This window comes from Saccopteryx bilineata, chromosome 1, assembly GCF_036850765.1.
Source record: "Saccopteryx bilineata isolate mSacBil1 chromosome 1, mSacBil1_pri_phased_curated, whole genome shotgun sequence".
In the NCBI taxonomy this organism is placed as follows: Eukaryota; Metazoa; Chordata; class Mammalia; order Chiroptera; family Emballonuridae; genus Saccopteryx; species Saccopteryx bilineata.
Genome location: NC_089490.1, coordinates 393,406,017 through 393,422,777, shown reverse-complemented (window position 1 = coordinate 393,422,777; position 16,761 = coordinate 393,406,017). Strand labels below are relative to the sequence as shown.

At 39.2% G+C, this 16,761-nt stretch overlaps 1 protein-coding gene across 6 annotated transcripts in view; it reads left to right on the top strand.

Moving 5' to 3' along the window:
* The first annotated feature begins 934 nt into the window (after window positions 1-934).
* The window catches only part of LOC136318749 (glycine N-acyltransferase-like), a 31,816-nt gene continuing 15,989 nt past the window's right edge, over window positions 935-16,761 (top strand). For 2 of the 6 annotated variants that reach the window (XM_066251584.1, XM_066251581.1), the window contains exons 1-3: window positions 2,781-2,809; window positions 3,835-3,942; window positions 5,285-5,411. In XM_066251584.1, coding sequence (XP_066107681.1) covers window positions 5,295-5,411 — 117 coding nt within the window. In that variant the 5' untranslated portion in view covers window positions 2,781-2,809; window positions 3,835-3,942; window positions 5,285-5,294. Of the gene's footprint in view, window positions 1,115-2,780; window positions 2,810-3,834; window positions 3,943-5,284; window positions 5,412-15,343; window positions 15,534-16,761 lie in introns of those variants that run through there. The other 4 variants (XM_066251582.1, XM_066251583.1, XM_066251586.1 and 1 more) reach the window with 4 other exon arrangements.

The following is a 16,761-nucleotide window of genomic DNA, read 5'->3' as shown; positions in this document are numbered from 1 at the left end:
GATCCTGGTCAGGCGCATGCGGGAGTCTGTCTGTCTCTCCCCATTTCCAGCTTCAGAAAAATACAAAAAAAAACAAAAAAAACAAACAAACAAACAAAAAAAATAGAACAAAACTATCACTATGATAACATTTCACAAACATTAGCTCATTTAATGAAAAAAACAAACAAAAAAACTAGTGATAGTGTTGTAGCGAAACCACTGAAAGTATACAGACGTTCTCCACACCAAAGTACAAATTTAAAGGAGTGTTTTATTCAAAGCTGGCAACCAAAAAAACCCCACAAAAATGCTGGCAACCGCAAGGACACCTAAGTCAGCCACATCACGTGGCCGAACACAGTTTGAAATGAGCTTTTAAAGACACAGTCACACACTGATTGGGGAATGGGGAGTAAAACAAAGCAGTGAACCAAATTCATTTACAATGTGTATCTATAGGGTTAATTCAGGGAGAAACATTTTGGGAACATCTGCAAACTTGCAGAACCAGCCCAAGGCCACAGCTTCAAGGCCAAGGGTAGGGAGTCTTTAAAAAAAAAAAAAAAAGTAAGTTCTGCTGAAAGTCTCTTTGTTTTAGAGAAAGTAAGTTCTGCTGTTTCATTTCAGTGGTGAGTAGTATTATTTACCCTACGTATAGATGAGGGAACTGAGCGCAAAGACTAGAAAACTGGCCAAAGACACAGAACAAGTAAACGGATCCAACCCCCGAGACACAACCAGGCTCCTAAACTTGAAGATCCAGCATTTTGCACCTGCTGCCCAGACGGAACGACTGAACGCCTCTGGACTCCACACCAGCAAACAGAAGCTTTTTCCTTCAGAGTTTTTTGTTTGTTTGTTTTTTGATGATAGAGGTTGGCAAAACCATACAGGTTTCAAGTGTTCAAAAGGGCAAGGTCCACATTAAAAGCTGCAGTGTAATGATTTGGTAGCAAATTTGCAAGCTGCCGAGCAATCCAGGGCAAAGGGAATTTTATATTCTGAAAAAGTCTGCTGTTTCTCATTTGTTCCTGTGGACCAGTCTATGTGGAGACAACTTTCCAGGTAGAACTCATCTCACTGCAAAGAACCACTGCTTTGTGACCACCTTCTCTGCCTTCTCCTTCAAAAGGTGAGAAAAGTCAAATGATCTTGTTGGTTTCAAGTTGGAAGTGCTGAGCTTATTTGGTGGCGCTTGAACCCCAGGAAAGGGAGTCTACTCCATTTGAGAAACAACATATGTGCACCTACTATGTATACAGTAGATGTACTGTGGGAAAAAATCTTGAAATGACTAAGTCAATTTTTTATTCTAAACAAATAAATAATATGAAGAGATTTTGGAAGCTAGTGGGTGAATAGAGATGTAATACCATTGGTGAGAAAGGATGCTTGATCCTGATAGCATTTATTTAGCAGCTACTGGTTACAGACACTGTGCAGGCATTATTCAACTTATTCCTTTAGGGAACATTCTAAAAGAGGTAGCTTGTTCCTTGTATAAATGTTCACCAGGAGAGTGAAGTACTCTCTTCAATTCAGAGAGGAAATATACAGGATATGAACTAGAATGCAGGCCACATTTACTGTTTATCTAAATCCTGTGAAAAGAAAGGGGAGTTAAAAAATTTTGTGTAAACTATAACCATACAATAGTGTTTCTTTTTTACTTTAAATTTTTTTAATATTTTGAGTATTCTTTAAAGTTAAAAAAGAAGCTTTCTTTGAATCTAGAAATTCCATCTTTATAGGCACATCTTCACTAGTATGGTCCCTAGCCAATTTGCAAAGTGTAACCACTCAGGTACCACTGTTCTTGTTACCACCAGCTGGTTTTGTGACAGTTGCAAGAACCTGCTCTCTTTTCTTCTCAATCCCACATTCCCCGGCTGAATACTTGCCCTGGGACATGGCCTTCAGAAATACAGAGTCGATCGGGAATATCTGATGATTCCTCTGAACAGGATAAAGTTTTGGCTGCAGTGGGTCTTCTTCTTCTTCGGATTCTTGGCCTTGGGGTTACCCTTCTTGACCTAGCCACCATCATCAGCTTTCTGGGCTTCAGGTGTCTTCTCCTTCCTATCTGGCTTCTCAGCTTCCTCACCTTCCATTTTGCAAAATGGGACACAGACAATAATTATCTAGGTAGAGTCTGTTTTCATTAGGATTAGCTAATGAGTAAAAACTATGGTTCAAAGAGGGTAGGTAACTCTTTGAAGGTTACAGAGCTTATTAGAGGTGGTATTGGGGAAATCGCTGACAGCAATGTCATCCTAAGATGTACAAGGAAACTTCAAGAATGTTTAATAAAATAACTGTGTCTTTAGTAAAAATTCAGGGTAGTGTGACAAAGTGAATATCTCTGAAAGAGAGCCATGTGCATTCTGCCAGTCTCCTTTTTCCTTTGCGTTAATGAGGACTTCAGTGACAGTGCCACCAGTAGAGGGCACTGAGGAAGGTGTGGGCATTACCATAGAACCTACTACTCTTGTTTCATGGTGTCCTCTATGAGGTGGTCTCCTCAGAACTTGTATGGTGCCCTCCTTCATAGTAAGGCTAGAAATGTAGAGTGGCTCTACTTTCTCTCCCTCTCCCTTCCAGGCAGTGACTTTACAATGGGCAGACTTACATTACCTGTTCAACCTTCTAAGTTTCAAGTAAACATGTGTGGATCTAATTCCTACTGGTTCAGCATTTTCTCATCCCGGATGTTTGTTGATCCTCCCTCTAGGCTAAAATTCCTGCCCAGATGCTTCACTTGCAGGGTTCACAGATGCTGCAGATGCTAGAAAAATCCTTGAGGAAGGGCCTCCCTGAGTCCTTAAAGGTGAGCCTGGGACAATCTCAGGAAAGCAGAGGGTTGTGTCTTCCAGTGACAGAAGTGAGAAGGAGAATGAGCCTTTGCTGAGCATCTGTTTTGTGGCAGAATTTCACCCAGGCTGCATCTCACTTAGTTCACATCACCTCTTTATGATGGAGTTATGCTATGGAATCCCTTTGTACTATCTTTGCTACATTGTTTGACTTAGATAAAAAGTTTAAGAAATGAAGATTGGTTCATCCATATCACATAATGCTCTACTTTATTAATAATAAAATTATTATTAAATAAAATATATGAACAAAATATATTTTTTCAATAGGGAAAATATTTTAAAATCACATGTACCTAATTTATTTTTTTGTTTTCCATAATTTCATGTGTGTGTGTATATGAATTAAGGAAATCTATTAAAATATTAATTTGCATTTCTTAAGTTGAGGTATAGTTGACATACATCAGGTTCAGGCATACTAAATTCTACAATGAGTGAGTTTATGATATTTATTCATAAATTTTAAGCATTTGAATGTTATACAATATAAATATATTTTCAAAGATATACATATTGTGGCAAAAAATATTTAAAATTAGGTGACAGAAGTGCTCATTAGCTACATTTCTATTCTAAAATACCATGGTTTCATAGAAATAACGCTATCCCGATCAAGCAAGGTACTTCACCACTCCTTCTTAATACACAGGTGGGCAAAAAGAGGTTTACAGTTGTGAGTATGGGAGACACAGTTACTTTAGTCCTGGCTGGATAGCTTGATTAGTTGGTGCATCATTCTGAAGTGCATGAATTGCTGGTTCAACCCCTGGTCAGAACACACACAAGAACAGCTCGATGTTCCTGTCTCTCTGTATCTCTCTCTTCCTGCCTCTCTCAGAAAAATAGAAAGAACAGGAAAGAACCATAGTTTACAAAACTACTATACTGATCATAACCTACATGTCTTTTTCCATACGAACTACTCTAACCTACTTTGGCCATCTGGTATATTACCAACTTCCTTGGAATCCTAAAGGTTTATGGGACAGTCTTCCACATGAACCAGAGAAACCCATTCAAGCTAAAGGCCCTGGTGGACAAGTGGCCTGACTTTACTACAGTGGTTGTCCGCCCTCAGGAGCAGGTAAGGTGCCAGATGTGGAATGAATACACTTCTCAGTGTTCTTGATTGCTATGAGCCCACCACGTCCCTGGAAATGTGGTAGGGCCTGGGGTCACAGGAATAAATCGCAGTGATGGTGAACAAGTCCTTGTCCTCAGGCAGCTCATGGCCTGAAGGAAAAGGCACATGAGCAAGTGAATTACAATGTGGTACCTAGTGTGTAAGAAAGGAAGGTGCACAACATACAGAAATAGCACAGACAGAAGCTGATTACACTACGGAGGTTGAAGATGGCGGTCACAGGATATGGTTAGACATGTCTATTAGTAGAAGGTCCCCCTGAATGGCATTTTGTAGATTATTATATTTTTGTTAAGCTGATAAGGAAAAGAACACATGATAAGGCCAAAGGCAGGAAGATGTAAAATAGGCAATTTGTCGGCATAATTGTATAAAGCAAATTTATAACACTAGAATTTTGATAAACATGTTTGGAAACATTTAAGAATTAGTACAACTCCATTTAAAAAAAAAATCTAACCTTACTTGAAAACATTTAGTAAAATTATGAGTTTAGAAAAATACAAGTAGTATATATCTCAGACACCTAAGAATTATTTTAAGACCACTAATTAAAACAGTATATAAAATGAAGACATTTATACTGTAGTTGTAATTTTATTATAATAAAAACTAATATGAAATTATATATCTTTTTATCTTGATTGTGGCCTTAAATGACTTAGTGGTATCATGGTGGACTTGTGAGTGTATTTTCTACATTTTCTAACCATTTAAAAAAGGCTTTCTACTTCTTTCACTAGTCTTGGTAATATTTTCCTGTGCCTTTTTCTTTTTAGGAATCACATCTCTTATTTAATATTTAAGGGGATCTTTCTAAAACAAGAAGATTCCTTATTCTTTTGGAACACAATTCATTTAACTATAGTATTTTTCCATCTTTTTTGACTTCTTTAACTATAGAGAGAGGTTATAATCCAGAGTTACCCAACTATTTAAACTGTAGTAAAATTAATTTTTAACAGAAGCTACTCTTTGTGAATTGCTTGTCCCATCTTCCTGTTGAGGATGATGGAAATACAGAAGAATGCTTTGTAAACTGTTGTGTCTTTGTTTTGATATTCTAACGCAATTCTGTGGTAGAAAATAGTATTGTCCTGCCATCTCCCACCATAAATTGAATACTTAGTTCTCTTATCTTGGTATCATGATTTAAATGATTTAGAAATCATAGTACTGCACCAATATGCCAGTACTCACGGTGTAATGAAATTTGGAAATAAGAATCGCAGTCATGAACTACATGAAATTGGCTTTATTTCCCTTTCTCCAATGACAACAGGAGATGGTAGATGACTCTGATCACTACACCAACACTTACCAAATCTACTCCAAGGACCCTGAGAACTGTCAGGAACTGTTTGGTGCACCAGAAGTCATCAACTGGAAACAGCATCTGCAGATCCAAAGTAAGTCAGAGGAACGGGAAAGGTGCTCCTCACTTCTCTGTCCTGAATAATTATCCCTATGACTCATGTCCCCTCTCCCCATTCTTCAGACCCTCAGCCTGTGTCAATTTTTTGCCTCAGTTGTGACTATACTTGTAAAGTGGAAAAAACACCCTCAAAACTTGCTAAGAGTAGGCTTCATAAAGGAAAACACAGTATAATTCCTGGATAGCCAAGAATATATGGCATAATTTTCAAATATGTTCAAGATCCCTTAGGTTGGTTGGGTGCAAAAGTAGAGTTTTCCCTAGGTCCCTCTATGCCTGAAAAAAGAATGATAATTCGTTTCATAAAGCACTTTTATGGTCATAAAAGACAACTGTCATAGTTACGAACATGCCCCCCAGAATAGACTTCCTAGAATGGCATTTGTCTGTTATTTGCTATATGATCCTAGGCACATGACTTATCCTCACTGATATCATATATAAAAATGAGGTAACTAATGGTAGCTGAAACACGGGTGTGATTAAAAGATTAGATAAAATTTTACCTAAGAATTACTTAACACAATACCTGGATGTCTCAATTGACTTGCACTGCAGAGCAAACCTCATAATCTGTGAACTCACATTTGGGTTAGGCTTTGCAAGGCAGCTCTTCTGCTGGTTTCATCTCGCTTTACTCATGCAGCTGTGATCTGTTAATGGATGGACTATGGGCTGATGGCTCTAGCATGGCCTCATTCACATGTCTGAATGATGGTCATGGCTGTCTGTTGTGACCGCTACGGTGACAGCATGATAGGAGCACAAGACCTTACTTAGTAAGTGAGCCTAAACCTATTTGTATCATGCTGGTGTCAAAGTACTCAGGAGCACAAAGAAAGAGAAAGCCCTAATGTGCAAGCACTCTTAAGCCACTCTCTGTGTCAAATTTACTCTTTCCCATTGACAAAAGCAAGTCCTGTACCAGTGTCAGATGCAGAGCAGGTGGGGACTGTCCTAGGGAATGGATACAAAAAGTTGTGGGTAAACTATGGGTCATTCTTACAATAATAAAACACACTGGGAACAGAATACGTACACAATAGGTTGTGGCCACTATTGTTTTTATACCTCATATGCTGTGATTTTCAAAACTACATGATCATGTAGCTGAAGGAAACTTAGTTTCAGTCTTGATATTGTCACAAATGCTATGACCATGGCTGCATGAATGTCTGAGCACGTTCATGGCACAAATCCTGACAATGAGACCCCAGTCACACAGCGGCAGCACCAACCCAAACCCAGGGCTCTGGGACTGCATGTGCAGGCACTTCCTACTCCACTGCACAGCTTCTCCACAGGATGCTCTGAAACCATTGCATCTCTCCTGAAAATCCCTTCTAGGTTCACAGTCCAGCCTGAATGAGGTAATACAAAATCTTGCAGCCACAAAATCCTTCCAAGTCAAACAAACACAGTGCTTTCTCTACATGTCGTTTGACACCATCAAGAAACTGATTCCTTCCCTGTTGGATGTAAGGAACTTACCACCTGGCGATGGCAAACCCAAGGCCATGTAAGTTTGCTGAAAGTCACTGCACTGCTCACCCCTCTCATTTCTGAGGTCACCTCCCAACTTCTCTTCCTGCTTTCACTCTGGTCTCCCTACACTCAATATTCCTCAGAGCAGCCAGAGGAGTCATTTTCAGAAATGCAAGTTATACAATAGGGGTAAGAAGAAATATAGTAAGTGCTCATAAACATTACTTTTCTCTTGGAACCTCTATAGCAATCAAGAAATGCTCAAACTCTCATCCCTGGATGTCACCCACGCTGCCCTGGTAAATGAAATATGGCATTTTGGTGGCAATGACAGGAGTCAGAGATTCATCGAGCGCTGTATCCAGAACTTCCCCACCTTCTGTCTGCTGGGACCCGAAGGGACTCCTGTGTGCTGGTCCCTGATGGACCAGACAGGAGAGATGCGGATGGGAGGCACCGTGCCGGAGTACAGGGGCCAGGGCCTCATCACCTATCTCAACTATACTGAGTCCCAGGCTCTGACCAAACTCGGCTTCCCTGTGTATTTCCACACAGACAAGAACAACAAAATTATACAGACTATGAGTTACAATCTGCATCATATCCGCCTGTCCTGTGACTGGAACCAGTGGCACTGCATACCCCTGTGATGCCATCCTACACACAAGACATTGTCAATGGGCACAAGCATGTGGTTGGAGCAGTGGATGGCTAGTCAGGGAGAAAAAAATAAATTGTACTTGTGGTCATCACTAAAGTAGTTTACTCTGAGGAGGCATGTGAATGATCAACCACTAAGGTCTCTTTATTCAAGACATAATGGGCTTCCCTTCAAGTTCTCTGTGTGGAGCAATCCCAGGGATGCCACATAGTTCAGTTTTCCACAACTCTGGGATCTACGGGACACATTCAACAGCTCCATGTAGCCCCAAATGGCTTCTCCTGGAGCCCCACTGCAGGGATCAGTAGAGCCCTGCCAGATTATCCAGAGTAGGGTAGTAATTTCTGGGCATTATGACTCATTCTTCTCTATTCTATGGCCTTTCTCTTCATAGTCAATAAGTGAACTCTGCTCACGAGAATGCAGAGATTATCCTCTCCTCTAATTGGTGACTTGTTGTTACATTAAATAATTAGGAACAAATATAGTTGAAATATTCAGTTAAACATAATTATACAATATAACAAGGAGGGTTACTAAAAAAAGACTAGATTAGTCTATCCTCTTCTCACTCCCACACCTGGAAAAATGATTCAAAACTGGTTCTAAAAGCAGAGCTTCCTAAATCCACCCATACCCCCAAACAATAAAAGGATTTGTGTTTGATTGTAGAAGTTGGTGTTTAACGGTTCATGGTGAGAAGAGTCTGGGTTGATTTTATGGAGAGTAGGAGGACCTAGAACCAGGAGGGTAGAGAGTTATTGAGAAGAAATGAATGTTGAGGGGCAGGGCACTACAACAGGGTACCTACTGTTTAACTTGAACCTGGCACATTGGTTCAGGATGCTTGAATTCTATGTGGTTCAGATAACAGTCACAGGGAAGAATCTGTTTACTGGTTGGGACAGGGTAGCTGGGAGAGTTTAATGTCCTGATATTTCAAGAGAAACAGTACTCAACTTTGAAACTCTGCAACAGAGAGAACACTGGACCGAAGGTAGTCACATCTGGATTAGGAACCTGTTCTTTTTTGGTTCATGAATGCCTGAAACTAAGCTATGAAATTGGGGATGAAGCCCCCACACACAGAAAAACCAATGATGAATGCTTACTTTCTTGGCCAGCCAAGAGAGAGGAGGCTTAGAATAGTATAAGTTTGCTCAACCTTGGCACAGTGGACATTTTAGAGTGGACAATTCTTTCCTAAAGGGTCATCCTGTGTATTTATAGGATACGTACCAGGATCTCTGCTTCTCGCCACTGCATGCCAGTAGCAACCTCCATTCCAGTTATGACAACAAACATGTCTCAGCTGTTAATAATATCCCTTGGAGGCAAAATCACCTCTGGCTGAGAACCACTGGATCCAGAATAGAGGTTCTCTCACTTGAAGATGCATCAAGATTACTGAGCAGGGTTGTTTATACAGATTGTGGGCTTCACCCCTAGATTTTCTGATTCAGGAGATGTTATTAATATTCAGGGTTTCATGAAGAAGAGCCACAAAGGAATGAGGCAGCAATAATACTGCAAGTGGAGGACCCCAATCTCTCCAGGATTGTGGTGCCTTAGAGAGATCAGGTATCCAATTTATTAAGCAAAAATGAGTAAGAAATTAACAAATAGAATACAGTGTAGCATTTTATTATTTAGTTTTGCAAAACTGATTGGATTTCTCTTGCCCTTTCTGAGACATAACACCACACCATCTGCTGTCTGATTCCTGACCTGCAGAAAGCTCCAGCAGGGCCAAGCATCTGCGTCCTTGGACCTTCCCTGGATGCGACTGCTTTCAGTCATGTATGCTTGGTCTCGACCTTCACTTCCTCAGGATGGGAACAGAAAGTCACTCGGTGCTTTGGCTTTCCTCCAACAAGGAGACTTAATGTAGAGTACCATAACTTACATTTCTAACAAGTTCCCAGGTAATCCTGTTGCTTCCTGTCCAGAAGCCACACATTAAAAACCACCAACTTGGTGAAATGATAGAACATATCTTATTCTCTAGACCTATAGATGAGAATTCATATTGCACACTATTAGGTACATTGTCTTCCTATAGTAGTTATCAATGTAAAGTTGTGGTCTAATTGATTTTTAGTATTTCATTTTAAAATTGTTTTCAATAAAGAGATGTCTTTAAATGTTCTTTTACATTAACTTTTGGTGTGTAGTGGAGTGAGCAGACATTTGTAAAATTTACAACATGATCTCCTCAATAGGTCTAGTAGCCAGCTGGCTCCATACACTGTTATTACAATAATATTGACTGTATTTTTATGCTGTCTTTTACATCACCATGACTATGTTGTAACTACCTATTTTGTACTTCCTGATCCCTTAGCCTTTTCTACTGAGCCCTCCAAACCTCCCACGGCAAAAATTAGTTTGTTCTCTGTATCTATGTGCTTGTTTCTTTTTGTTGTTGTTGTTCACTTATTTTGTTCTTTAGATTCCATATAAAGGTGAAATCATGTGGTATTTATCTTTCTCTGACTTATTTTAATTAGCCTAATATACTCTAGGTCCATCATAAATAATTCTTAAAGCTTATACAAATGTTGTTACTAAAAAGTGTAATACACAGGCATCAACTAACTTTTTACTATTTTTCCATAAAACCTGACAACTAGAAAACACAAGGGATTTTTCTTTTAAAATAAGATAAAAGATATTCAGTTCTTGAGGGTTGTGCAGGAAAAAACAAAAAGGAAAAGAAAAAAACACAGACTTTTGAGTGCTAAGACTTGTCAAGCATGTATATTCAACAAGGTTGTTTAAAATTGTCCCTGAAGGATCTTTCATGTTCAAGGTGACATTTTCACCGTCCTCCATGGTCCCATATTTAGGGGCACATTTTCTGTCTGTACTGCTCAGCCCCAGCACAGCTCTCCAACTACTTGTCATGAGCCTCCTTCAACCCTCCCCAAGCTCAATTGCATCCACAGTCTGGCATTCTAAGTGCTTTGAGAACCAAACTGGGACTTCCTCACATGGAAGCAGACTGTTTTTTTAGTGACTTTGTCAAGAGCAGAAAAAGACCTTATTCTTTAAATTGTAGATATACTTTACTGTCAAGCTGAATTAAGACCCCCACATAAAATAATACTATTGATTGAAGGGGAAAAAAACTACACAGTAGATACAACATTTAAGACTTGGGTACTGAGAAAAATCGTATTGCAGAAAGAATAGAGAGAGTGTTAAACACCCAGTGGAGAAGAGAGGTCCACAACTCAACACCTTAACACTACAAAACCACAGGCTTTCATTTCTATATGAGAACAAGCTAAGACTCTCTTCCAAGAGGTCCCTGTGGTCAGGGAGGGGAAGAGGCTGATGACACTGAGATAGGAAGAAGGACCTCAGGTTTAGGTAAAGAAAAGCACCTCGTGACACAAGCACGAAGGGCAATCTTGTGACATACATGAAACCAATAGGATGTATTGTGGATCACAGTAGACAAAGTGAGGGTGGGTTTGGTATTCATCAGGCAGCCATCCTTAAAAAGCTACTTGAAAGGGTTGCCTACCATATGGCACTCAGAAGAGAATGAAGCGTTTTTTATCCCTCAATTTGTTAAATCTTTTTTTTTTTTTCTTGGTCTACAGATATTCAGTGCTGTTTTATAGCAAGGTGGCTGATTCCCTCATTACATTCCTCCTCTGTGAAGATAAAATGTATCTATTTATTTACATTTACTATCCATTAAGCTAAAGTATGTTTTCTGGAGAAGGTCATGTTTACCATACAGCAGGGGACCATTGAGGGAGGTGGACATAATGAGGGGTAGAGAGGAAGTCTTCCTGCTGCCGCTATAATACCCACATAAATTCTGAGCTTCTTGATTCCACATATCTATGCAGCCTCCATGGACTTGTTGAAGATTTCACTCAGTCTTCTGTGGATGAGGCAGGGTAAGGACTTCTGTTCTGGGACAGGGCTTAGAGTAGATGGGTGAAATGAAGGATTGCGTCTGTGCTTTAAATTCAGCTGGTGAATTCCATTATTTTGTTTACAAATAATTTAAAAGTTTGCAACTTTAAAACTATGCTCTTTAAGGACCCTTTAAATAACATTTGCTCCCACTTAGATTATAAACAAAATTAATTAAGAAACTTATGCTCTATCTCTATATTTATCTTCCCTTTTAAGATGCCAATTTTGTCAACAAATAAACTATTTCTAAATACTAAGTATTCTTGTAATTCTGATGAAATAACTTTTAAAACTTACACACACAGTATATCAAAACTTTTATGGGTTCTTGTAATATTAAAGCACAACTCTAAGAAGATTTCAACTGTAATATTTCATAAATATAAATCAATCACCCAATATGCCTTTTAAGCTGGGTTTAAGGAGAGACAACTATATGGTGAAGGAAAATGATTTGACTTCAGGTGATAAGTATACAACATAATCAACAGCTCAAATGCTGAAACCTATACACTCTTATTGACCAATGTTACCCTGATAAATTTAATTTTCTAAATAAAGTAAAATAAAATAGAAAACCAAAAAAATAAAAAACCAATAAAAGACCCACAAAAAATAAAAATAAAAATATAAAAATTAAAGAAAATGAAACTCAGCCCTGGCTAGTTGGCTCAGTGGTAGAGCATTAGCCTGGTGTGTGGAAGTCCTGGGTTCGATTCCCAACCAGGGCACATGGGAGAAGCACCCATCTGCTTCTCCACCCTTCCCCCTCTCCTTTCTCTCTACCTCTCTCTTCCTCTCCCATAGCAAAGGCTCCAGTGGAGCAAAGTTGGCCCAGATGCTGAGGATGGCCCCATGGCCTCTGCCTCAAGTGCTAGAATGGCTCCAGTTGCAATGGAACAACACCCCAGATGGGCAGAGCATCACCCCTTAGTGAGCATGCAGGGTGGACCCCAGTTGGGGGCACGTAGGAGGTTGTCTTTCTGCTTCCCTGTTTCTCACTTCAAAAAAATACAAAAAGAAGGGAAATGAAATTCAAAAGAGAAAAAGGGAAAATGGGTAATAAAGGAAAAATATATTTCAGTTTTGAGAGATTACTGTGTTTTTTTTTTCAGTAAGTGTCACTGTACTGTAGGTTTTAGTTCTGTGAAATTCCTGGGCTGTCCTCCACTGAGATGTTGCTATTGCAATAATGTAGGTGGGGCTGCAGTCACCTTGGTGGGTGGGGCATGTTGTGATGGCTTTACAGCTTTAGCTTTATGGCTCTATGGCCTTAGTAATAGTGATCTTGGGCCTCTAGGTGCTTTTGCCCACATCTGAACAGACCAGGAGACCAGATGTGAAGCACCTCCATTCTTCAGAGGAGAGAGTGGCTCTGGAGAGTTAGCTGTGGGGTCTGTCTCTGCCACTCTCGGTACTGCAAGATGATGGAGGCAAAATCTGGGAGGTTGAGGGCCACACTTTGGTTTTCTCTGACTCTGCCCAAAGTGCAGGCTGCAGGCAGACCACAAGAACACTGGCCATGACCCCGCACTTTGGCCACTTTGGTTTAGTATCTCCCACTCTGTCCCTTTATTTCACCGCTCCTCCCTGAAGAAGGAGACCCAGTCACTCCAGGTTTCCCTCTCCATACCTCTCAGACAAAATCCAGAAAGCCCAAGCATCCCTCCTCCCTGTAGTCTGGCAGAAAACAACAACAACAACAAAAAAAACAATTCCGAGTTTGTCTCCTACCCAGAGAGAACTTCAAATGTGTTTTATCTTCTGCCCTCCCCATTTTCAGCCCTTCCTGCCTTTAGTGCATTCAGTGCATGAATCTTTCAGGCACACCTGCAAGCCCAGCTGGGGTTCCTTTACTGCATTATAGTTGTTCAATTTTTCGAAATTTTAAGGGGAGAGATCAGGAATATCTCTCACACAATCATTACTCTGACATCATTCAACCTGATTCAGACTATTGTTTTAAATACCTAAATATCGTGTGCTCAGGGACGTGGTTACAACATAGGACTAGAAGTCAATATGTGTCTAAATTCCAGGTGTGGTTCAGCCACTCACTGAATGACACTGAGCAAATCATATTACCACAGTATGTTTGGTTTCCTATTTTTAACATGCAGATAAAATGCATGCATCTGTAAAAATAGACATAAAAAGGAGTGCATACATGTATGTTAGAGAATTACTCAAGATTTCAGATGAAACCTAGTTATCTCATTATTTATCTAAGCCTCATTAAATTAACATCAATAAGAATCAGGGAAGAAAAGACAGAATTCATTAATGCTTCAGATGTTTTGGAGAAATTTTATAAGCTGGAGAGTAAAAAGGATCAGGACCATGGACAAATGAAACTGTAAGAAACCTATAACATATGTGAAACATCTGCTATGATGGCACAAGGGGGAGGATCAGCACTGAGTCAACAAACACACTAGTTAAAGTAAAACAACTCAAGGCTATTATTGATCAGAGCTAGAATGCCCAAAGCTTGTGTTTTTTGTTGTTGTTGTTTTGTTTTGTTTTTTTACCCTTGATTCTATCCTGATTTTTGTTAAAATTTTTGCAAATGTGAGGCAGTGAGGAAGGATCCTGGGGATGGGAAGCAACAGAGAGCTTTTAACCTTTGGAAGAGTGAAGGGCTTCATAGAAAGATGTCAAGCTATTGTCACATTATGTAATGTGTCTTATCTCATCTTACCAAACTATGAGGCAACAGTAATTTTTTTAAGTGTGGATAAGAATTTTCAAACTCAAAGATGAAAAGAAAACCAAGATTGACTACAAAATTGACAAGGAGAAGAGGGGCATCAGATTCAATCTGTGGATGACTTCACACCCACTGAAGAAGAAATAGAACAAGTAGAAAACTTAAGGTAAGTATAATTGTGATATTTTATGCTACGTGCATTTTAAAAAAGAATCCCCTAAACATTTTGTAAATTAACCATTAAAACTTTAAGTAAAAAAATCTCAGTAGATGGACTGATAAGCAAAGTTGACACAGTCGACAGATATTTAGAAAACTAGATCTAGCAGATCATGACACAAAATGAAGATGGGATTGGAAATATAAAAGAAAAGAGAACTGAACAACATTAACAAGTTTGAACATTCATCCAAATGGCATTCTAAAAAGTGATAACAGAGAAATTAGAGTGATAAAAATAATGTAAATGGAGGAAAATCAAAGAAGAGGCAGAAACCACAGGAGAAGAAGATTTTCCAAAAGTGAGGAATGTCTCAAGATTGCAAAATCTCACTCCAAACTGGGCGTAAAAAGAACTCATCAGAATGTTTAATACACAGAGATTCTCTCTTTCTTTTAAAATGGTGTATAATTTACAAATACACAGGTCCTAAGTTGCAGTTTCATGGGACTGAAACAAGGTTACACTCATGTAACTTATATCCTTTAAAAAAAAATAGAACAGAACTATCACCTCTGATAGCATTTCACAAATGTTAGCTCATTTAATTAGAAAAAAAAAAAAAGAACTAGTGACAGTGGGCAGCATTATTTACCCTACGTATAGATGAGGAGACTGAGCACAAAGGCTAGAAAACTGGCCAAAGACACAGAACTAGTAAATGGATCCAACCCCCGAGACACAACCAGACTCCCAAACTTGAAGATCCAGCATTTTGTACCTGCTGCCCAGACGGAAGGACTGAACGCCTCTGGACCCCACACCAGCAAACAGAAGCTTTTTCCTTCAGAGTTTTTTGTTTGTTTGTTTTTTGATGATAGAGGTTGGCAAAACCATACAGGTTTCAAGTGTTCAAAAGGGCAAGGTCCACATTAAAAGCTGCAGGGTAATGATTCCTGTAGCAAATTTGCAAGTTGCTGAGCAATCCAGGGCAAAGGGAATTTTATATTCTGGAAAAGTCTGCTGTTTCTCATTTGTTCCTGTGGACCAGTCTATGTGGAGGCAACGTTCCAGGTAGAACTCATCTCACTGCAAAGCACCACTGCTTTGTGACCACCTTCTCTGTCTTCTCCTTCAACAGGTGGGAAAAGTCAAGTGACCGTGTTGGTTTCAAGTCAGAAGTGCTGAGATTATTTGGTGGCACTTGGACCCCAGGAAAGGGAGTCTACTCTGTTTAAGAAACAACAAATGTTTGCCTATTATGTTCCCAGTAGATGTACTATCAGAAAAAAAAAAATCTTGAAACAACTAAGTCAACTTTTCATTCTAAACAAATAAATGATATGAAGGGATTTTGGAAGTTGGTAGGTGAATGTAGATATAATAACTTTGGCAAGAAAGCATGCTTGATCCTGATAACATTTATTTAGCAGCTACTGGTTACAGACACTGTGCAGGCATTATTCAGCTTATTCCTTTAGGAAATATTTTAAAAGAGGCAGCTTGTTCCTTGTATAAATGTTCACCAGGAGAGTAAAGTACTCTGTTCAAATCAGAGAGGAGATATGCAGTAAAATATGAACTACAAATGCAGGCTACATTTACTGTTCATTTAAATCATGTGAAAAAGAAAGTAAATTTAAAATATTTTATGTAAACAATAACTATAAAATAGTATTTTTGCTTAAAAAAATTGAAATATTCTGAGGTGTGTTTTTTTTTACAGAGATAGAGAGAGAGACAGAGAGAGTGACAGACAGACAGGAAGGGAGAGAGATGAGAAGCATCAATTCTTTGTTTTGGCTCCTTAGTTTCCTTAGTTGTTCATTAAGTGCTTTCTTTTTTTTAAAACAATTTTATTTTTTTAATGGGGCAACATCAATAAATCAGGATACATATATTCAAAGATAACATGTCCAGGTTATCTTGTCGTTCAATTATGTTGCATACCCATCACCCAAAGTCAGATTGGCCTCTGTCACCTTCTATCTAGTTTTCTTTGTGCCCCTCCCCCTCCCCCTTTCCCTCTCCCTCTCCCCCTCTCCCCGTAACCACCACACTCTTATCAATGTCTCTTAGTCTCACTTTTATGTCCCACCTATGTATGGAATAATGCAGTTTCTGGTTTTTTCTGATTTACTTATTTCACTTCGTATAATGTTATCAAGATCCCACCACTTTGCTGTAAATGATCCAATGTCATCATTTCTTATGGCTGAGTAGTATTCCATAGTGTATATGTGCCACATCTTCTTTATCCAGTCATCTATTGATGGGCTTTTTGGTTGTTTCCATGTCCCGGCCACTGTGAACAATGCTGCAATGAACATGGGGCTGCATGTGTCTTTACGTATCAGTGTTTCTGAGTT